At 32.1% G+C, this 23,886-nt stretch overlaps 3 protein-coding genes across 5 annotated transcripts; 1 reads left to right on the top strand and 2 right to left on the bottom strand.

Annotated features, from left to right (window-relative positions):
• Window positions 1–445: 445 nt before the first annotated feature.
• Window positions 446–23,886, bottom strand: LOC106672042. Of its 3 annotated transcripts, none has more exons than XM_014403137.2 (3): window positions 23,736–23,886; window positions 12,847–12,903; window positions 446–3,507 (listed from the first exon to the last, which is right to left on the bottom strand). In XM_014403137.2, exon 3 carries the CDS (start codon window positions 3,365–3,367, stop codon window positions 506–508), a length of 2,862 nt encoding a protein of 953 aa, XP_014258623.1. In that variant the 5' UTR covers window positions 3,368–3,507; window positions 12,847–12,903; window positions 23,736–23,886; the 3' UTR covers window positions 446–505. The 3 variants fall into 3 exon arrangements, with proteins under 3 accessions (XP_014258623.1, XP_024085255.1, XP_014258624.1); XM_024229487.1 differs by lacking the exon at window positions 23,736–23,886 and adding an exon at window positions 14,584–14,643; XM_014403138.2 differs by lacking the exons at window positions 12,847–12,903; window positions 23,736–23,886 and adding an exon at window positions 3,614–3,681.
• Window positions 3,688–5,514, top strand: LOC106672045. The gene is made up of 3 exons (XM_014403140.2): window positions 3,688–4,024; window positions 4,827–4,911; window positions 4,979–5,514. The coding sequence occupies exons 1-3, from the start codon at window positions 3,847–3,849 to the stop codon at window positions 5,454–5,456; spliced, it is 741 nt and encodes a 246-aa protein (XP_014258626.1). The 5' UTR covers window positions 3,688–3,846; the 3' UTR covers window positions 5,457–5,514.
• LOC106672046 (protein UXT homolog) lies at window positions 8,483–9,103 on the bottom strand. The gene has a single exon (XM_014403142.2). It carries the CDS (start codon window positions 8,957–8,959, stop codon window positions 8,528–8,530), a length of 432 nt encoding a protein of 143 aa, XP_014258628.1. The 5' UTR covers window positions 8,960–9,103; the 3' UTR covers window positions 8,483–8,527.

Genomic DNA, 23,886 nt, shown 5'->3' with positions numbered 1-23,886 from the left:
CAATTATTAAATTATGGCAATAATATATTACATAAAATACAGTTCAAAATTATTTATTTTGACTGAGCTAATTAGTTTTAAATGATTCAAGGGGAAAAATTGTAAACATGAATTTGAGATTTATCTACTCCACCTCAAGGAAAAAGGTTTTAGATCAAGAAATAATCATGACAGTCAAATTTTGTGTTGTTTACATCCTGTAAGGTTTCAAAAAAAAATCTACAAGTATTACTTTTCAATTATTCTAGTTCAAACTAAAAAATTTAGCTAAAAAGTGGAAGCATGTTGTTTTTCCATGAAACCTCGAAGGACCAGATAATACACAAAATGGATATGTTAAAAATAATAAAATTAAAATATAAATAAAAAGATAAATCAATATGTCAAAAATTAACAATTTTTGGCACTAAAACTAAAAGAAAAAAGTTTATAAATACATAAAACTTATAAATTAACAATAAAAAACAGTCTCCTCTAAGAAAGAAAAAAGTTATTACAAACCAGATTAGTCAAGTTCTTCTTGTTTTCTTTTAGCTCCTTTCTGGATAACAGGCCCGTTTTTAGTTATAACGACAGAAGGATTGTTGAAAAGATCTGTCTGGAATGGCTTGCTCTTTTTGAGTTTTAGTACGCCCTGCGTAACGACCACCCATTGAAGGTTGAACGAGGGCGGCTCAAAACTAAAATGGCTCTTAAACAATACATTTATCCAATCATTGGCTTCCTCGATGCTATTAAAAGTCTTGCAAGAGGCTAGCGTTTTTGGGTGTTGTATTGTTATTTTGTTGTTACTGTTGTCAACCTCTAAAAAGCCGATTCCAGGCGTCAGACAGAGGAAGCCGTGACTCGGTAAAGACCGCCTTGCCGAAGGCATATTTTCAGGTTCCTCAAAAGATTCTTTTGTGAGCAGTTTCTCTTTGACGTCATCTGCTACCGGTTCACTAGGAGTTTCATTAATATCATTTTCTTCTGTCAAGTCTATAACATCTTCTTTCTCCTCGAATATTGTTATTTCGGGTTCATCATCTATGTCGTCCACAATTTCCTTGGAGATTTCTTCGACATCTACAAAATCTATCTCTTCATCAGTACGTTTTGAATGAAAATTTATAATTTGCATATTATTGGGTTTCAGTGCGCTATCTTCACACGGCAACGGTGGAACGGTCAAACCTTTGTCAAGCATGAGATAAGGCTTGCATTTAACATAACTATTGCTATAACACAAGATATTGTGCTTCAATTCATACTGTCTTTTCTTTTTAAATATTAAATCACTATTTCTAGCACTAAAATCGATAATGGTGCCTTTGAAAGTCCTAGAGCAGTTGTTTTGTAAATCGAAAGGGACCACCTCTTTGTCAAATCCAGAATTAGAGTCTAGCATTATTTTGAACATAACTTTATTAGCTAAATATCTTACTTCCGATGTAGGTTTCCATATCATAATATTATGTTTAAACATGGCTACAGGGTTTGGACAAAGGCAGTTGTATTTTGAATGCAAAGTACACCAGATGAAAATGTCCCCCAAAGTCTGTCTCTCTTTGATTTTGCCTGAGCAAAATTTAAACCTACGATCTTCTATCTGTTCTTTGACCGGTTTGAAAAGCTGCCACTCCATTCCAGGGACCTCGCTGTCGCCTAAGAGTTTAGGAGCGCGGTTTTTCTCCGGCATTTCCATTTTGAACTTTTTCAGCGAAGGGATCGACACTTTGTAGTCAGGGTCGTTAGAGCTTTTCTTATCGTCCAACGATTTCATATTCACAAGGCTAAAGTTTCTAACATAATCGCGGTATCGTTGAGGGGTCTTGGAACCACGCCTGACTTTTCCATTCACCATCTCTTCACTCACCTTGTCTTTGAAATCATTAAGTTGAGCATTTCTGAGAGTCCTTCTACGCAATTCATTGCACATGCAACCAAACACACAATCAATATTATCGCAGTGTTTGATATCAACTTTACCTTTTAAGCTATCACATACACACCCTTTAACACAAAATTCTTTATTACAGACATAATTGTCAGCATCAGTCTCTTCGATATCTTCCTTGACAGCGTCTTCAAAATGCGGGACATCGGTGTCATACTCGATTGGAAGGAAATCGTCTTGTCTGACGACAAAATCTACTAAATCACTAACAGTCCTTGCAACATTTTCATTGATCTCTTTGCAATCATATGAAAGGACATTGAACAATTTTAAAGCTTGACTGGATTTTGAATAAATTTCAGATCCTGGTAGAACGGGAACCACAACACGAGTTAATGTTTTCTTAGTAAAAGGTTTAGTGACTGCTGATGCAGCGATCACTGCCGATAATGGACTAACAATGGTCTCTTCTGGCTTTAAAATAAAATTTGCTTCTAATTCGTCCAGAAGAGGTCTTTTATAACCTATGTTTAAAACTAAACTGAGTCTAAATTTTTTCGGATTTTCATTACATTTTTTACCATTTTTTCTATTGCATTTATAAATGAAAGGTATTTGTAATAAATTATATTTTTGCATTAATAACCTGTCGTCATCACTTAACACAGTCTCAGATTTAATAGTTTTATTGGAATATTTGTTGAGCTGGGAATCCGAGGACTTGGGCTGGGTTTTGTTGAACCTTTTATATTCAACGTTATTTCGACTTTCTTTTTGTTTTCCTTCAAACTCAGTCTTACGTTTTATATGAAATGGGATACGCAATTTTTTAATAGTCCCAAACGGTTTTTTATCATATTCTTTTTCTACAGATATAGACGTGCTGGGTGCTGCTATCCTTTCACTGCTAACAGGTCCGTTATTGATAAAGGTTTGTATACTGGCTTTGACAGCAGGTCGAGGTGGAGACTTTTCATAAGCGTACAACATAGGTATGTCGAAGCTCACATTCAGCTTTGTATTATTCTGTAAATAGTCACTGAGTGTTTTAGACTTGAACGGAAACTCATTGTTAATCGTCTCTTCTTTACACAGCCCTTTTAAAAACGGGTCTTTAGAAATATTCTTATAGTAGACATCTTGGAAAAGCTGCTTTAGACTTTTATTATTCGGGAGTATATCTTCTATCTGCGGCTTTTCCCTGGGAAGCTCGTGCTTGGGGGACAAATCGTCTTCGTTCTCAGTCAATACGATTCTTGAGAAAAATGGCCGGACGACTTGCGGCGTCTTGAGTTTTGTGATGCTACATTGTTCATTACAGTCGTTTTCAGGTGGAGGCAAATAAGACCTCAAAGGAGTTATCGAACAAGAGGCCTCTGGCTCGTCCTTATCCTCGTCCATTACCGTCTCGACAAAACATTCAGGAAAGACGCATGTCGCTTCATCTCCTTTCATAACCGCTGGGTTTTGGACTAAGTAGGAACATTCCATTGCATGACTGTTAATGTCCCACAAGTTTTTTTTTAGATATAATAATTAAACTACATTAAATAAAACTTGTCTGTTTTATTTCTTCAGACTATTTCTTCTTGGAGAGTTTTGCTCATTTTTCATACTTTGCCACCTTTCTTCTGAAAACAAAAAAAAGAACAAAAATTAATGTTATAGAATAATCAATTAAAAAGTAATTAAATAAATTTAAAAAAGACTAGGAAATAAACGTAAACATTTATTTACAGGATGAATCAAATGAAATCTTTCTCCCTGAACCAAAAAATAGTGGAACATAATAAACAAAATTGCAATATGTTGCATCCACAAACATGTGATGGGTCATATGTTTTATAGCACACTTCAAGGGCAAGCGAGCCCTGACAAACAATTTTAAAAAACATGTAAATCCAAAATTGAAACATGTAAGCTCAGGCGACAAAACCAGTTGAACAAGGCAAGTTTACCCAGGGCAAGAGATGACATCGACAAAGGTAAAGCTTCTTGAGATCTCCAACAAGGATGAGCTCCTCACCCTTTTGACACAGCCTGCTTCGAACAAGGAAATGATCAAAGAACTCACAGATCGAGACATCCCTTCAGCCTCTACTTACATCTTTTTCACCGGGAAAAAAAATAACGACTTGATGACCAGAGGCAAGATACTTTATACCTAGTGATAAAGAGTGTTTCTTAAGACTGATATTCAAAACAAAGAAGATTGTTAATGTATAAACAAAAAATTAAAAAAATTGTACAAAGTGCGCTCCCATGAGATATTAATAGTGAAAATTCAACTTGAATACACAAACGAAACATGCAATTGCTCAGTAACATGTCAGAAAGTTTTTTGTCATTTGTCTTGGAAAACATTTGATCACTTAAATCATAATTCCCTGGTTTCGTGGTCCGCTTGGCCAATCAACATCTTACAATTAATTAAGGTTTTCAGTTGGGATAAAAAAGTCAAAAGCATGAGCGGGATTCGAACCCTCTTCGACGATCTACGAGTGGTAGAGCAGCGGCATATCAAGCTAAAGGTCGTGGGTTCGAATCCCACTTGTGCCATTGACTTTTTTTATCCCAACTGAAAACCTTAATTAATTGATAAATCATAATGATCACAATTGACAGGACACTTTGTTGGCAGTTTGATCATCTCTGATCTCTTCACTTTTTTGTGCCCGGTAAAAACTTATAGAATGAATAGGCAGACTGGGATGATTAAACTGCTGAACAATGTTTTTACCAATTCGTTAAGGCATTAAACCCGAAGATTTTGTGGGAATAAAGTGAATGTTAAACTCAAAGAATTCACAAAAAACCTCTTAAGATAAACTTTTAATAATATTCCTTTGTATAATATATACATTTCAGAAATTAATTTATGCTAAAAATATGAAATTATATGTTCATTGTTCTGCTATTATAAACAAAATTATGCACTTTTATTTTTCAGCGGAAAAAAAATTGAATTTGTTTCTTTCGAAAGTTGCACTGAAAGAAGAAATTATTTTGATTAAAGTTCGTCTAAACAATGATCAGTAAGTTTTTATTATCAGCACGACAGTTTATAATAATTAATCTTTTGTTTTGTTTCTAAATATACAGATTCGGCCCAGGAAGACCTTTTGGCACTGACAAGCATTTCAGAGTCTACAATATCCCAAAGTTGATTAAGTGGAAACAAGCACCGAAGCTATGCCTTGGCGAGATAACGAACTGGGCCCTGCTTCGGCTGATGTTCGAATCGGATATCTTGCAGAACGACTTGAAGCAGGTCCCCTGCAGTCCTGATACGCTATGCCCTTGCACCATAGACTCGGATCCCGACTTGCACATGAGTATCGACACGACAGATTCGCTCACGTTGCCCTGCGGCCCGCTTCCGAGATCCGAACGCAAGATCCCCCCGACTCCGAAACTCAGCTTGAAGAAGCAGAAAAAATCCAAAAAAGGCAAACAGAGCAAAAAAGGCAAAAAGAATAAAAAAGGTACAAAGGGCAAAAAGGGCAAAAAAGGCAAAGGGAAGTCGAAAGGTAAGGGAAGTAAGAAAGGGAAAAAAGGGAAATCAAATAAGAAAAAATAGTTGAAGTGAGTGGCCGTATAAAATAAAGTTCGTCAACTGTGCGTCTTATTACCAGAAACATGAATCTTTTTATACATCTTTAATATCAATAAGCTAAGGCTAAAGTTAAAAGGACCTCTTTTCAACCTTCCACGACCAATATTGGTTATTGGACAATCTCCATTATACCAAGAGCTCTTCATTAAGCTTTCAGCTTTTTACCAGATCCCAAAGTTTTGTTAAGGGCTCCTGAATATATTCTTCAGTCCTAAGATTTTCCTATCTCAGCAGAAGGAATCTCAGCCTGCAATGCCTTCAGACCAATATTTTTACTCTTCCTGGCAAGAACGGCACGGGATTGGTCCTGCTGCTCCAAGACTTAAGCGAAAACACAAAACTTTAAAAACCCAGCTGTATTATCCCTAAAAACTACCCCTTTTTGAGTTGTAACAGTTTTCTTGCATATATTGACTGCCAGTAATATAAGTTAGTTTATTTACTCTAATGATAATGGTAGTCAATGAATATGATTTTTTTTATGATAGTAACAGACAACATAAAAACCTAACAAACGAGCATAAATATCCAAGTAGTAAGTTTTATTAAGATTATTTTTGACTCAAATGGGCTTTCCTCCTGGATTCAAGGCTAATTAGTTATTTAAAAAAAAATTATTGAAATAAAGGTTTTATTGATTACAAATAATGTAATTAAAACATTAAAAAAATTGTTCAAGCTATAAAACAATGTAAAAATTAAAAGACATTGTTAAAAAATTTTGAAAAACAATGTTTTTTTTTGTTTTTTTCATTTTGGCCTTATGATCTTGCATATTAGCCATAGTACGAATTCTTGTGTGTTCAAATTGGGGGTTATTGGGAAAAAAGGGCCAGAGGCGACGGTGGGAATCGAACCCACGACCGCGGCGTGAGAGTCTCATGCTAACCCTCGGCTACCGCAGTCCCCAATATTACAGTTAAGAATGTTAATAAAATAAAAGAAATGAAACTAAAATAATTCACGAATCCTTCAGATCAAGGTATGTTCTTGAAGAAACAAGCAAATTCAGTTGTTCCTGCCAAACTTTGACCTATTCTAAGGTCATCATCAGGGGCTATATTAATGCTAAATTATGAAAAACATATTTGTGTTGATGTAACAATTGTTTTTCATAATGTGAAAATGTGACTCCGGTGCAGCATAAAATCCTCCGCAACAAGAAAAAAACTGACAACTCAAAATGTGCCTCTTTTCCTGATAAATACTCACAAATACTGATAAAAGCTCGACACAGAACAAAGAAATACCACTTATCATGAATGGTGACAGTACGTTCCACCAATTCAAAAGTGACATAGTGCTGCCTAGCAGCTAAGAGTCCACCTACAGTTGTATTATTTTTTCTGTAGCATCACATACCCGAATAGTTCAAAAAAATTAAATAATTCCGTTTTTATAATTTTCAGACTTGTGTCACTTTTCTTGCAGGTGTGCGATATGTCTGCCATTAGTTTCTACGATGGTCCTTTGATCAACTTTGCAGCATATTTCTGTCCTGCAATACAATCCCATTGAACCAAGGACGTAATCTGAACCCATTGTCTGGGTTAAAATTCATAGTCTGGTACATTGTTTGACTACTTGGTATGGGACAAAAGGTTTCAGGGCCAGTAGGTAACATCATTGTACTTTAACATGGCAAATTTAACAGCCTCCTCATTGATCCGATCCTCTCCCTGAAATCCAAACAAGGGTAATTTTGTTGTACCCAACAGCTCTAAACCTTACTACCGAGGTAGTTGCCTTTAGATATCCCTGGCATAGTGTTCAACAGCCACTGTCTCCACCTGAATTCATTCCATATATATCAACTCCTGACCCATATTCATTCATAAAGTCATCTGTATACCAGATATACTCCACACTCCTCTAATTGAATTTTGGGATCAAGACGTTAAAAGGCATCTCCAGAACCTTGTCTGCCTGAAATTTCCAAAGTTTAAATTGCCCCTTTTTATTCAAAACCTAGCCTATTGGAGGCTGTCCCTGCATCAGGCTATGAATTGCCTCTTGCTTCAACCTGGATGAAGATATAATTTCTATAAGGACCAATGTGGCCTTAGAGGTGATGATGGCTTTTGGCCTGCGAGTCGCTGAACTCATGTTGAACCAGCACATGGTCTTTTACTGGGTCTGTCTCCACTTTTTTGAAGTTATTCAAATGCGTTTTGGCATTGCGACATTTTCAGTGAGGAACTGTCTGTCACTTTGTCTAATTAGGGTTTATATAGTATATATGAATTCCTCACTGAAGATGATGCAATGACGAAATGCATATGAATAACTAAAAAAACCGCTAGTGCCATCAGTGTACCAATAAGAATTCTTCCTGTTCTGCTAACAGCACCTTGTACTTTTTAATAAAGTTGTATTTTGGAGTAATCGATTGGCATGCCTAATATGGCATCTACCTTTATCTCCTGCCTTAATTTCCATTGTTTATTTACTTGGCCTATTGTTGCAGTTGGTTATCCATTTAAGATCCTGTAGGCTGCTGCTCTGGCTTTTTGGATTAAAATATGAAGGGGTGAGGATTAACACCTCCAAGGCCGCAGTTGGCATCATGTTTGTAGCTCCAGTTACATTGAGACAAGCCTGCCTTTGGGTACCACTTAATGGCATAATTGCTTTGGCCTGCAGTCTTGGTCCACCACATCACCAACCCATGTCGGCATTGTCTTAAGATGCATAGGGCCATTTTGGAGTTTAACCCCCAATTTTTGGCGCAGAGCATTTGCCCTCCCCCAGGCAATTTTTGCTCTTGGGTGGTTTTAGATGTACAGCGAGGATAGACAAGATGTTAAACTCACCCTGATGATGGTGAGATTACCAAAAGTCACAATTAAAATATGACCAAAATTATCAGAAACAGCCAAATATCAGTTTCATTGCCTTGCAGGCCCTATACAGAAAAAAAAAATAATAATAATGAACAAAATAAATTTTAAAAATGCCTTTCTTGGAGGACATGGAATATACTAAACAAATATTTAATAAAGAAATTTATTTAATAACAACAAAAAAGAAAGACATCATTTTAGATTCTGTAGCTCCATTAAACCAAGGAGAACCATTTTAATGTGCGCCTTGGTGTTGGCACTCTGGCCCCTGTACACTTGGGTCTGCTTGTCGAGCAAGTCGAGTCTGCTGCGAATGTTCACCAACGCCTCGTCGAGACTGAACTCGACGTAGTATCCGCAGCCGAGTTCGACCAGGATTTTCTTTGGGTCATCTATGTTTGCCTGGAGGAAGAAACCGCATCCGATGTCCACCTGGCTCTTGAGCGGCTCTTCCGTCAGCTCGGCGTCTTTGAGCGTCTCGATGTAGCACTTTAGCTGGACCAGGTCGGCAGCCTCGGTCTGCAGAACGTCCAACCTGGTGTGGATCTTTTTCAGCTCCTCTTTTAAGACGTCGTTGAGGAAGGTCTCGTACTTGAGCACCTTCTCGGGTATGTTCACTTCCATCCTTTCAAACCTCAACGGGCATAACTGGTGGATTCGAGGGGAAATTCGACGTTGAAGTCACCAGACGAAGACCCAACCGTCAACAACAATAACACAGACCAAACATAATCAGGATAACCAGCGGGAAGGTTTCATCACCTTCGAATTTAACAAAGACCATGCCAACGTTAGCAAGAACTTAACAATTTTCCCCACAAATCTTTTTCAAACATGATTTTTATTTGTAAAAACATATAAATACCGAAAATTCAAGCTAACTTACAAAATAAAAAGTTAAATTAATATTACAGAATTACAAAAAGATATATTCAACACAAAAACATAAATATATACATGTATAAAAAAGACTAATATATTCAAACTAAATGGTATATCATCACATACTTAAAAATATACAACGTGGTACATTTTTCGACACACCATAGGAAAACCAAGCACCTTCTTATATACTTTATATACTACTAAGTCATTTATATCGTAGTTGTAGTATATGTCAAATCATCTGTTACGAAAACTCAGATTGGAGGATTCGAGGAATGACCCAATCTGCTCAGGATGGGCCACTGAGATCAAAACATACAAAATAAAGAATCTCATTTATATCATGGCCATAGTTGTAGTATATGACAAATCATCCATTAAGAAGACTCAGATTGGAGGAATGACCCATTCTGCTTATGATGGGCCAATGAGCTTGAAACGCACAAAATAAAGAATTCTTGTCCACTCTTAGCTCATAGGGACTTCTACAAACAAATTTCACATTCCCACCACATCAGAATTTATTAGTCACTCACATAACGTTATTATAGTGGGAAAATGGCTCCTCAGGGTGGTTTAAATTTTCCTGCCATGCCTCAAAAACATAAACTATAAAATTGTCATTTTTTTGTGTGGTCTGCTGGGTGACATACAGTTCAAAATGTACTCCAATGTACTAAAACTGTACTAGGTCTAATCCAGCTCTCGAATAACGTTTTCTTCTTATGCATTTATTTGTTTGAACTCTTGGCAGTCCTTTTGATTTCTGTTTTTAATGTCTTATACTTTCTCAATATCTGGGCCACCCATCTTCAATATTCCATCTGCCCCTTTGCATACTAATAATAGGTTCTCTATAAAACCATATTAGTCCATATAATATGCTAGTATTGTTTGGTTGCCTGGATCAAACAGTGGATCACTCATGATTGCGAGGGCACAAAGGAACATATTTAAATATTTGCTGTTCAAAACAAATACATTTTCATTGTATAGCATAGTGAGCTCCCTTATACAGAAAGACTGAATTTGGTCGGAATGGACTCTTTGGAAAACATAAAAATTTCAGCTTCGACCTTGTTCTTACAGATGGTTCTTAACAATAGGATTGATTCCTTGGAAATCTTTCCTTGCATTGGTATTAGAGTCTAGCAGGGCCGTCTGCTCCTGTGAGCTAGTCTATGTTCCTCAACATAGGACAAATTATGGGTCGGAATCTTGTCTTTCTTGGATAGTTTGGCACATTTATAAATATGAAGATCGTGGACCTTTTCTCTGACTCCTGGCCATGTTCAAATAGAAGATTTTACTAATATTAAAAGAGTGATTCAGAGAGTCATTTTTATTTATTTATTTTTGTATTTGTTTTTGATTTTTTTTTTTCTTGGACACAATTTTTATTGTCATCTAGTTTGAGTTGTAATCTATTATTATCTAATGTTAACATTTTATATTCTGACTTTTTATGTATGTTTTTATATTCCTGAACAATCAGTTTTGGGTCATTTGATCCGTTTGAACTGTAATAAAAGAAATAAAGAGAAAGAAGCTCATCCTAAAAGCACCTTCATTAAAAAAGTAAACAATTAACTTTCTCAGGAGTAGCCCTCACAACCTATCAACAAGAAAAATCAACACATCATATACTAAAATCAGAACTGAATAAACAGACAAGAATGGAAAAACTGGATGAATTCACCAGATGAAAAACAATCAATGAAAGTCCCCAATTTCTCAACCAGGGAAATAAAAATCTACCTCATACATCCACATACTTTCACTCTTACTCTACTCTTTCTCCCTCCTACTCTTTCTCATTTTCTTGTCTTTTTGTATATTTATTTTTTAAATATTATTAAACAATGGCGGTTTAGACTAGGCATGATTGAATGAGTTGAATATTGGGAGAGTACAAATGTAATTTAAAAACACTACATTCAAAAATGGAGGCCAAGTTGAATTTTATTTGATAATTGTTTGCCATATTAAGTTGCATTTTGCATTGACAAGCCACATGAAAAAAAAGTTATATTTAATTTGAATAAANTGAATAAACAGACAAGAATGGAAAAACTGGATGAATTCACCAGATGAAAAACAATCAATAAAAGTCCCCACTTTCTCAACCAGGGAAATAAAAATTTACCTCATATCTCATCCACATACTTTCACTCTTACTCTATCCTTTCTCCCTCCCACTGTCTCCCTCACACTCTTTCTCATTTTCTAGTCTTTTTGTATGTTTATTTTTTAAATATTACTAAACAATGGCAGTTTAGACTAGGCATGATTGAATGAGTTGAATATTGGGAGAGTATAAATGTAATTTAAAAACACTAAATTCAAAAATAGAGGCCAAGTTGAATTTTATTTGATAATTGCTTGCCATATTAAGTTGCATTTTGCATTGACAAGCCACATGAAAAAAAGAAAATTTGAATAAAGCTTTATATAATTAAAAATTAAAATATATATTTTTTTTATTTGCTACATTTTTTTATATATTTTATTGTTTATTTATAAAACCACTTGGAAAAAATTAAAAAATCACAAATCAAAATTTTTTTGTTTTTATATGAACATTTTCAGAATGGTCAATTTTTGATGGATGTGATGGCTGAACTGGTCATAGTTGTTTGATCATTACCCATCATCTCTAGGTTCACCGACAACCCGACAGGCTTAGATCAGTAATGATCAAACATCAGGCTTTACAGATATTTGAGTATTTTTATAAAGTTCATAAATTCAAGCAAAAGTATCATTCATTAAATAAATTATTTAAAAAAAAATTATATATTTTCATTTGTGACATGTGTTTATGTTTAATGGAAAAGAGTTTTGTTCTGATTACTATTTATTTTTGATAATGCCTGAGTGGAGAGTGCAAGTTTAAGTATTATTTGTCTTTCTTTATAATATTTTGGTATAATTTTGAACTGCACAAATTTAAAACTCATTAGAAAGGATGAGTTCTTGTTTTCCTTCTTGCATTTAAATTTTTAGCTTTGTTAACAATTAAATTTTTTAGAACAAACTACCTGTCAGTTTATCCATTTAAATTTTTTACAAAGGATCCTAAAAAAAAATCTGGCCATGATGCCATCATAAATTAAACTAGGCATAATCCACATCAAATATAACCCACAGCCAAAAATCATACAAGTCTAGCATTACTTACGGTTTGTTTTTTGAATGAATTTGTTGCGATATGTTGCCAAAGGTTTTTTTTTAACAGACTTAAGGGAGCTTGTTGAGCTGCTATACTTCACGCATTAAGATAGGGCAGAGCGAAAATAAAATACGTGGCTTGTATTCTCTCAATTCACCCCCTCTGACACTCCCATTTCCATCCCTCCCTTGACCGACTACAGATTAAAAATAGACAAGCATCTCATTTCGGCTCAGTCACACTGCTTAACAAAAAGTGTACAAAGGGCAGACTTCTCCTTGACGATGTCTTCAGGAGACGATTGGAGGACGCTGAGCCTCAGGCAGAGCATGATTGCAAACATGTAAGAGCCAAAGTCAGTTTTGAAGAACTTTTTTTTTTTTTTGACAAACTTTTTTTGTAAAAAGTTTACCAGTTGTATTTAATAAATGTGAAGAATTTTTGGACAAATTACCTTGAATACTCCAGTGATGTGAGGGTGGGTGGAGCTTCAGCCTCAAAACTTCTTTATCTAAAAACAGAGATAAATGTTTAATTAAAAACACAATCAGTACTACTTAGAAAGCAACAAGAAACTAATGTTTGCTAAAGGATAAACTAAAACAAATAAAAAGCCTTGAAAAAAAAAATACAATGTGCAGCTTTGATATATATTCAAAAATTTTAAAAAAAAATTGTTTTTCATTTGAAACTGTATTTTTATTGTTATATTAATAACAACATTGTCATGTAAACTAAATTAAACGGATCAGAAATTCATGAGTTTCAATAAAAATTATTTAATTATGATGGTTGAAAGAAAATTCACGAAAACACCATAAGAAAATCATTTAGTGATAGATTAAAATTTAACTAACAATTTATTACCTAGTTTTGCTCTTAATAACATGTATTTCCACCTCTGGCCTCGCAGAAGGGCTTGAGTCTCCTAGGCATCGAGTAAATAAGTGATCGAATTTCCCATATGTGTTCTATGGAGAACATCCTGGCCAACTCATTTTGATATGCTTACATCCTCCAAGTAACGGGTGACAACGCGAACTATACGTGGTCAAGCATTATCTTGCATTAACACAATGTTGGTCCTAATAAATGGAGAAAATCCAGAAGAACTTCTCCGATATGCCTCAGAGCAGTCAATGGCCCATTCTGTATGATAATCAGTTCGATAATCCAGGCATGGATGTCGATTCCACCCCACAACTATCTTGAAAAAACTGAGACTCATGCATGGCCCATGAAGTTAGTGATCTCCATACATGGTCCCAGTTATGTAATTATCACAAATCAAACACACTATCTTTGAAGAGAACAGCCCCCATTTTTCAAGTGGGCAAGCAAGATGCTGAATTACAAATATTCAGCTATCTACTTGATACTTCTCCAGTAGAGAACCGATGCTAGAGATTAGTCTAGCCTCATGAAATCTTCTGATGAATGTATTAGACATTTTAGACAGTTTGGAATCCGTTTTCTGGAATTTCATAGTATGGTAAGAGCATTACAATCGACCACTACCTTTTAATTGAGACTTCCGTTGGCCCTAAACCACTGAAGAATATTATAGATGTTAGATTATACCACGGTTCAACCTTGGGCTTTACTTAGATGCCAGACTTACATGGAAACCAACCACATACATAATTAAAACGACAAAAACGTAACAAAAGATATGGACTATTCAGACACCTACTCGGACCAATATCAACACTAAGCATACATAACAAACTAACTGCTTACAAAACACTCAACTATTTGGACTTATGGAGTGTATTGTGGGACTCAGCCAAATCCTTAAACATCCAATGAATTCAATTCTTTCAATCTAAAGTTCTCCACTGAATACTCAAGGTTGCCTTCTACGTCACCAAGCAAACTATCCTAAAGACCATAAAATCCCATTTGTGATGGATCTGATCCATACACGCTTCCTCACTTTCTACTGTAAATTAACCATCCCAAACTTTTTCTTCAACATCCTCCCCAAGCTGTTCAAAACAACGATGGCCTCGTGGCCTTCTATAGTAACGCACTCAGCTAAATAAAATTGAGTTCCACCACTTGTTGGTTTCTCTCCTCACTGCCTCCAGATCCAGTAGATTTGTATATAACTATTTGCCCAGTGTATATTATAGATAGCAGATAGCAATAAATAAAATAAATTACGTTAAAAAAAATAGCAATAACTTACATAGTGGAAAGTGTCATATGGAAGACATCTAATTAGGTAGATTATAAATAAAAGTTCATAATTAACAATACAACTAACAACAATAATAATAATAATCTAATCAAAACAAAACAATAAGGTCAATTTTATCGAGGTTAAATAGGAAAAGTACAGAAGAATTCTTTCAAATCTGACCTCGAAAAAAAAGAAGCCATGTTTACAAATACTTTAAAGAGGAGTCATAATCTCTACACTATTTCTGCCCTGTTGAATTGAGCCTTTTTTTTAGATTAAGGATTAGTATGAAAATGCTGGCTCTTATAGGTAATTAACTAAATACATACAATAAAATAGAAATTGTTTACAGTCTTCATTAAAAAAAATTAATTAATTTATAAAAATTAAACAAGTGAAATGGCATTAAGTAGGACAACACTAAAAACAAAATTAATTTGTTTTAAAACATCATATAAACAATGCTATGATTAATTGCATGATTAGACGATTTAATTAGTCACCATTACTATTTATAGTGAGCCTGTACAAATAATAATGAATTTCTAGGAAAGAAAATATAAAATTTTTCTAACAAAGGGACAACCAGGTCGGTCGGTCACGGATTTGGACTAAATGTTTTTTTAGTGATTCTAAGCTCCAAAATATCGAACACATATGCACCTCTTCTTGTAAATAGGTGGTTTGGTTAAACAATTTTTTCAAAATTGAAATTTTACATTTTTTAATATTTTTATTACGCCTTTTTATTTACTAAAATCAACTATGTGAATATGCCATTTTACAGCATTTTTATGTAGATTGAAATAAAAATATAGTAAAAGCTATGAAAGTTTATCAATAACCAAAAAATGTGTAAAAACCAAATATTTTTCATGTAAACTAGGTCTTATTATTTTTCCATGAAACTAATTTGAAATTTCTTTTTAGCACCTCTAGAGACCCCTAAAAGTTTTCCGATTTTTGTGAAGTCATTATTGGAATATCTGATTGAAATGGCTATAATTCAAAAACAGGTAGAAGCACCAAACAGACTATTTTTAACAACATATGTACCATTAAAATATATAAAATACGTCTATAAGAAAATACACAAAATAGCAAAATTATTTGTCAGAAATTACCTCTTTTTTAATGGAAATAATAGCCTAATTTTAATGTTTGATATAGTTGTAAAATGCACTTGACAATTTTTTAAAACGAATTATCAACCATGAAAATCAGTCCTTTTGCTTGCTTTTGAGAAAAATAATGTTAGAGCTTGCACTAGGAATGTCAAGTCAGGTAGATCATCGAAATTAACAGTAAAAAAATTAATTTACACAGATTTATGTGAAAGATGGTATCTAACATTTTCTGACCTACTTATTGATAAACTATTACAATCTACATAAAAAATTCTATAAAATGATATATTTAAATGGCTGTTTGAGCAAATATAAAGGCGAAATAAAAATATGACAAAAAAAACAGAAAATTTAAACTTTCAAATGTTTTTGACAAAACGAGGGCCTATTCACAAGAAGTGGTGAATACGTGCCTGATATCTTGGAGTGTAGAATCTTAAAAAAAAAATTTGTTCCGAATCCGAGAACAACCAACCCCTTCTTTTAAGTCTTTCAAAAACAATGAATATACAAAGGAAATTTTATATTTTTTAAGTCTTCAATAACCAGAAAGAATTTATCAATCCATTCCAAATAGTATAATGGAGTGTTGTGTAATTAGCTAATAAGATAAACATTTAGATAATCCAACAAAGGCTGTACATTGCAAAGGGAAAGTAGAGTAAATTGTTTAAAATCTCATTTTGACAGTGTGAAGGGGTCCAATGCTTCAATTTTGTGTAAATGTGCACAAACTATTGGGCGCAGTTGCATTAAAAAGTGATTGGAAATTTTGCAACTTTTAAACGTATAATAACTTCAGTTAACCCTGAAAAAACGTTGCAATATCGTGCCGCCTTAATTGACTAGCTTAATTTGTGTTGAGTTCAAACTATACAGAGAAAATGGTCAATTTATTGATTTGTTAGATATATTTTTATCATACAAGATAAATTTCATCAACTTAGGAAAAACATTTTATGTTGCTGAATTGAATATTTATAAGAATCATAAAAGTTCAAAGTAGGCAGAGTGCGGAATAATAAATTATAAATGACAAAATACATTATTCTTTTAAAGGTTTCAAAAATCTGAATAATGCCAGTTGAAACAGAAAAAGGGGGAAAATTATTGCTGAAGGCACTAACAAGATTGAGGATTTGTTGTTCGGCTGTTATAAAATACCATATTGGGGCAGCCTTAAATTCCAAGGCTTTTTTACCCAAGTGATAATAATTTATTATTTAAAAATAGGGGTGGTCTAACAGTTTATAAATTTTTTATGCAAATTTATACATTTTCTGGTTGATTATAAAAAAGTCAATTGTCCTACATGAGCATGAAAAAAGTTGAAATTTTAAAATAACCACTTCCTAGGCTGAACAAGGAAAACTGTTTACAATAATAAAGAACATATACAGGTAAAATCTACTGTCATTAAGAAAAAAAAATCAGTGTAAATCTAAGCATCCTAAACAACTAAACAGGTTAAAAATACAAAATTTTAACTTCTCATATTAGTGACTAAAACATGACAAATTATTTTCAAATATATTGTTTTTTTCATTGCCTAAATGCGTAAAATAATGAAATTAATAATAAAAAACAATCCAAATACTTTAAAATATACACATTTGTGAAGAAAAATGGTTAAAAATAATATGGGAAAACGCAATACATTCAGGTTCAGTTAAAGCATAAATGCAAAAGCGTGAAAAATATGCTACCAGGGATTAACAACAGTAAAACTCCAGGAATAAAATAAAATCGTATGACATGTTTCAGCCGATACGATTGCCTCTCCCTGCTAATAATCCCATTTTTTCGTATTATTATTACTTTTCCAAAGTTGTCCAACTTTACTTTCTCCAAGTCTTTTTCTAGTTTCAGACTTCAGATGGACAATCTCAACGGAATATTAATATACCAAAATGCCACATTTTCTACAGGATTTTCCCACCAGCACTGAAGAGAAAATAACTCGATAGATTATTTATTTATGGTAGGATACTTATGTGTGAAATGACATAAAAGAAATTGTATTACAACATAAAAATAAAGACAAAATACACTGGAAGAAACAAAGATTTTTTAAAATATATAATAATATTTTTTTCTTTTGTTTAGTTTAAACTTGAAATCCAATTAAAAAAAGGATATGTTAAAAATTGTACATGGAAAAAGAAAATTGTTAAATTGTTAATAATTAAAAACAAAAAGAATTAAGAACAAGAACAACAGGAATTAACAAATAAGAAAATTGTTTGGTAAATATTTTCTTAAACAGCCTAAAAACCACAACAACAAAACAAACCAAAAAAGAACAGAGTATACGCCCAAACTGAAAAACAATATGAAGGAGATTTAATCAATATTTAAATTTAAATTTATATTTTCTACAGGATTTTCAGTTGTTATCACTGTTACAAAGAAGATAAGCCTAGAAATTAAGCCTATTATGTAAAGATTATTTATTTATGATAAATTTATAGTATTCAATATATCAAAGAATAGAAGAAAAAAAAACATGTTTTACCAAAACTCAATGGTTAATAAACTAAAATTTGAATTTACACTTTATTAATTTTTTTAAAAATTATAGTTAGAAATTGTGCAAGACCAAATAGGAAAATTGTCTTAAACCATTTCAAAGCCCAAACAAACAAAATGAAAAACTAATTCAAGAGAAATCGGCTGAAAACAAAAAATCTGGATTACTGCCAAAAAAAATCAATTAATTGACGTGATAAACTCCATCTTAAATATTTCTAATGCAAGAATATCCATAATTTACCAAACTTTCTACAGGATTTTTCATTGTCACAGACCACCAGAAATTGAGGGCATGATAATAAAATGTTTTAAAAAGAACTCACTAATAATCTTGGTATGGTCTAGATTTGAAAACAAATCTAATTGTTATTTGCCTTTCGACCTATTTTAAGGTCTTCATCAAGGCAAAACATTCTTAAATATGTCTGCAGATTGACATTAATTTAACTGTTGGTTTCAAATTTCTTTGAAGACTGACTCAGTACTTGCATTGCCAAGGACTGTAACACTATAATGGATGTAGATCATACCGAAAGTGAGTAAAAAAAGTGATCGATACAAAGTAAGTGCAAGGCAAACTTTTAAGGTTGGAATTTACTAAGCTGTCTAAAGGATTTTCCATTGTCGAAGTAGCCCCTGGAAATTGCAAGACAGCATAATAAAAAGTTTTTAAATGAACCAGAAATATTTTATGTTTATTATTTACATTTAACACTTTTTTTTACATTATTTTCCATTGTTCCATTAATCTTAGTTCAAAATTAAAATCAATATAAAAAGAAATAGTTGGATATTGTGCGTGGTTCGTATGGGAAAACCTTTCATGAAAATATTCTTAAACAGTCAAAAACCCCCTAAAAAAAATATATATATAAAAAATTAAAAGAGATTTATAGCTGAATAAAACGACATTATAAAAGCAAGAGAATGGCATAAGATTTAATTGTCCACTTTTCCACTTTTGCATACCTCTTCATAAAAGAAAATTGTTTATTTTATCAATTAAACTGATGACAAAGTAAACTTTAAATTCAAAAATATGATGTCAAAATCTTTTAAAATACACAAAAATGTAAAAGTCAGAAAACTTTTGCGAAAATCAACATACCATAGACATTTTCAAGATTTTGCACAGTGCAACATTATGCATAAAAAATCTTAAGTTAAACTGTTGGGGTCGAAATATAAGAAAACATTTAATATAAAAAACCACACACAAAAAAAAATTATGTGCTTTATAAATGACAAGGTAAACTCAGGATTTAATATTTAAAAAAATGGCAAAAAAATGTTTTATAATGAACAGAAATATAAAAGTACTGAAACCTTTCTTTAACTAAAACTATAAATGTAAAACTAGAAATTTAAATATACACTTCTGTTTTAATTAAAAAAAATAATAGTAATAAAATTAAAAGGAGCTAATAATAATAAACCATCTTTCTTTATTTAGTTTAATCATAATAAAATCATTTTTGAAAATAGTCTTAAACAGTCTGAAATCCAAAAGAAAACAAATCAAGACATTTTCACCTAAAAGAACAGGAGGGAAGCATGATAATTATTTAAAACTAAAAAGGAAACAAATTAGAAATATTTTTAATAAATATACACAATAAAATTTTTCTTTGTTTAAATTGACAATCAATGTAAAAAGAATGTTAAAAGTGCATGACTTAAGGAAAAATTTTTGGTGAAAAATGTCAACCATTTTGAAATCGCAAAGAAATATTTAACAGAGGTTTTTGGTAAAAGTCAAAAACAGTAGTACATAGGCAAAAGAATTGTTCATGATCAGTTAGACAAGAAAGAAAAATAGTAATTTAATTACAGGATTTAATACTTAAAAATATGGGAATAAAACTTTTACAATGAACAGAATTATAAAATTACTAAAACCTTTCCTTGAATAAAACTAGAAATGAAACAAACTAGAAATTTAAAAAAATCAAAAAGCATATAGGTATAATAAACCATATTTCTATACTTAATTTAAACATTAAATAATTATACAACTTTTGTAAAAATAGTCTTAAACAGCCAGAAAATCCAAACTAAAAACCAACAGAAATTTACACCTAAAATGTTTGTTGAAAATAGTGCGTGACCATATGAAATAATTTTCAGTGAGAATCACCACTGTTTTGAAACTCAAAAAGAAAAATTTAGCCAAGGGTTATAGCAAACTCAAAAACATTATGTAAGCACAAATTGTTCATGGCAAGTTAGACAAGGAAGAAACACAGTCTAATTTAATTACAGGATTTAATATTTGCAAATATGAGAATAAAACTTTTTTTTTAAGTGAAACATTTCCTTAAATAAAATTAGAAATAAAACAAACTAAAAATTAAACAAGCTAGAATAAACTTTTTTTGTGCCAACTTGTGAAAATAGTCCTAACAGACTGAAAGCCCAAAGAAAAAATCAGCAGATGTTACACTTAAAAAGATTTTTGTGAGTAATACATGCCCATATGGAATGGAAAAATCTTCAGTGAAAATTGTCTTCACCGTTTTGAACCCCCCCCCCCCAAAAAAAAAAACCCAAGGTTTTTGCAAAACTCAAAAACAGTATATAAGCAAAAGTATCGTTCATGATGAGTTAGACAAGAAAGAAAAATAGTAATTTAATTAAAGGATTTAATATTTAAAAATAAGAGAACGAAACTTACATTGAAAAGAATTTGAAAGTACTGAAACCTTTCCTTGAATAAAACTAGAAATAAAAAAAATAAATAAATAAAAAAAACGAATAAACCATTTTTTAAATTATTATTATTTGTTTAAACATAAAATCATTACAAAACATTTGTGAAAATAGTCTTAACAGCCTATTAAGAGAAGCCCAAAAGAAAAAATCAGCAGAAGTGTAAACTTAAGAAATTTGATGAAAGTAGTGCATGCCTATATAGAAAATTTTCAGTGAAAATTGTCACCACTGTTTTGAAACTCTAAAGAAAAATTTAGCCAAGGGTTATGGCAAAACTCATAAACTTTATTTAAGCAAAAATTGTTCATGACGAGTTAGACAAGGAAGAAAAACAGTCTAATTTAATTACAGGATTTAATTACAAATAATGAGAATAAAACTATTACAATGAACAGAATTTTCAAAGTACTGAAACCTTTCCTTGAATAAAATTAGAAATGAAACAAACTAGAAAGTTTAAAAAAAATTAAACAAGCTAGAGTAAACCATATTTTTTTGCTTAGTTTAACCATAAAATCATTATAAAACTTTTGTGACATATAGTCTTAACATCCTGAAAGCCCAAAGAAAAACTCAGCACACGTTTACACTCAAAAAGAATGTTGAAAGTAGAGCAGCCCATATGGAAAAATCTTTGGTGAAAATTGTCTTTATTTTACTAAGAAAAATAGTAATTTAATTAAAGGATTTAATATTTAAAAATAAGAGAACAAAACCTTTAACAATGAATAGAAATAAAAAATACTGAAACCTTTCCTTGAATAAAGCTGAAATGAAACAAAACTGAAAAAAATAAAAAATAAAAGGCTAGAATAAACCATATTTTTGCTTAGTTTAACCATAAAATCATTATAAAACTTTTGTGACAATAGTCTTAACATCCTGAAAGCCCAAAGAAAAAAATCAGCAGAAGTGTACACTTAAAAAGAATGTTGAAAGTAGCCCACATGGAAAAATCTTTGGCGAAAATTGTCTTCCCCGTTATGAAACCCCCAAAAAAATTTAACCGAGGTTTTTGCAAAACTCAAAAACAGTATAAAAACAAAAGAATCATTCATGATGAGTTAGACAAGTAAGAAAAATAGTAATTTAATTAAAGGATTTAATATTTAAAAATAAGATAACGAAACCTTTTACAATGAACAGAAATAAAAAGTACTGAAACCTTTCCTTGAATAAAGCTGAAATGAAACAAAATTGAAAAAAAAAAATAAAAAGCTAGAATAAACCATATTTTTGCTTAGTTTAAACATAATATCACTATAAAACTTTTGTGAAAATAGTCGTAATAATGCAACAAAATAGTCTTATTAAGAAAAACCAAAAGAAAAAAAAATCAGCAGGTGTACATTTAAAAAGAATGTTGAAAGTAGTGCAGCCCATATGGAACAATCTTTGGCGAAAATTGTCTTCCCCGTTTTGAAACCCCCAAAAAAATTTAACCGAGGTTTTTGTAAAACTCAAAAACAGTACACAAACAAAAGAATCATTCATGATGAGTTAGACAAGTAAGAAAAATAGTAATTTAATATTTAACAATAAGAGAACAAAACCTTTTACAATGAACAGAAATAAAAAGTACTGAAACCTTTCCTTGAATAAAACTAGAAATGAAACAAAATAGAAAAAAAATTAAAAAGCTAGAATAAACCATATTTTTTGCTTAGTTTAAACATAATATCATTATAAAACTTGTGAAAATAGTCTTAACAATGTAACAAAATAGAAAATTAGAAAAGCCCAGAGAAAAAAAATCAGCATTAGTTAAGCACTTAAAAAATTTGTTGAAAGTAGTCCATGCCCATATGGAAAAATCTTCTGTGAAAATTGTCTTCACCATTTTGAAAACAGAAAGAAAATTTAACATAGGTTTTAAGGGAAATCTCAAAAACAGTACTTATGCAAAACAATCGTTCATAATCAGAAAGACAAAGAAGAAAATTCAAATTTAAGCACAGTGTTTAAATTTTAATATTTTCCTGATTGAAGAGAATTTTTTCTTAACATAAAAAATAATCCCTTGGAATTCTATTTAATATAATAAAAATTGAAAGTATTATAAGTTCATCCATTTATGTTTGGTGGTCTAATTATACTAATTATTTCAATTAATTATTTTTTTATGTAAGGTTTTGGTTGAGATGAAAATTTATTATTATTTATTAGTATTATTTATAAGTTTAAGATAAGATGAAAATTGCTCATGATGACATCATTACTATTGGTTTGGATTTTTTAAATTAAATTAAATAATTTAAAAACAAAAGAAATTTGCTTTTGTTTATTATTAATAAGGGGAATTCATTTTTTAATTTATTAATTTTTTTTTTTTTTTTTTTTTTAGGAATGTATTTCACAAATTTTGTAAATTTTGCAAGAACAAATTAATTTGTGAGTAGACACAGGTGAAAGAAAAAATGGAATGGTTGGGGGGTAGAAAAAAAAATTTTTTTTCGACAAAAAGTCAATGATGAGGAAGTGAAAAATTTTTGCTAATCAACCACAATAACGAGGGGGAGTTGTACGAGTGCAGGAAAAAAATGTCTGCGTGCAAAAAACACATGTGTGCTCGAAAAGGCGCAAAGGCCGCTTGGACGAAGCACCGATTCGGCGACGAATCCCTGCGTCTGACAAGAAATCCCAAACGCGGAAATTTGTTTATGCCCGTGATTGTCGACGCAGACTGAAAATTGGGAAAAAAACTTTCAAGACGAGGCCAGATTTCGAGGCTGGAGATATCGTTCGGAAAAGTTTATAAACGTGCAATAAAGCAAATCTGAGACTCACCGAGGGCCTGGGTCGACCCGTTCTCAGGAGCAGAAGGTCCAAAAATTGTCAAAGCGACTGCTTCGGCCAGACGTGCACCTTTAGCACTTCAGGCCCTTATCAAGCCTGACCACGTCCCCGGCCATTTTTCCCCGCACCTCCCCCGACACGA

The sequence above is a fragment of the Cimex lectularius genome, unplaced genomic scaffold, assembly GCF_000648675.2.
Source record: "Cimex lectularius strain Harlan isolate CLEC.00 unplaced genomic scaffold, Clec_2.1 scaffold309, whole genome shotgun sequence".
In the NCBI taxonomy this organism is placed as follows: domain Eukaryota; kingdom Metazoa; phylum Arthropoda; class Insecta; order Hemiptera; family Cimicidae; genus Cimex; species Cimex lectularius.
The sequence above is the reverse complement of the archived record's forward strand: the minus strand, read 5'-3'. Positions and strand labels throughout refer to the sequence as shown.

Bases quoted from the DNA above. Each gene is read 5' to 3' on its own strand.
- LOC106672046 (XM_014403142.2), bottom strand. From the start codon at position 8,959: ATGGAAGTGAACATACCCGAGAAGGTGCTCAAGTACGAGACCTTCCTC.
- LOC106672042 (XM_014403137.2), bottom strand. From the start codon at position 3,367: ATGGAATGTTCCTACTTAGTCCAAAACCCAGCGGTTATGAAAGGAGAT.
- LOC106672045 (XM_014403140.2), top strand. From the start codon at position 3,847: ATGACATCGACAAAGGTAAAGCTTCTTGAGATCTCCAACAAGGATGAG. The intron at 4,025-4,826 runs GCAAGATACTTT...TTTATTTTTCAG, and splicing joins TAACGACTTGATGACCAGAG to CGGAAAAAAAATTGAATTTG. The intron at 4,912-4,978 runs GTAAGTTTTTAT...CTAAATATACAG, and splicing joins GTTCGTCTAAACAATGATCA to ATTCGGCCCAGGAAGACCTT.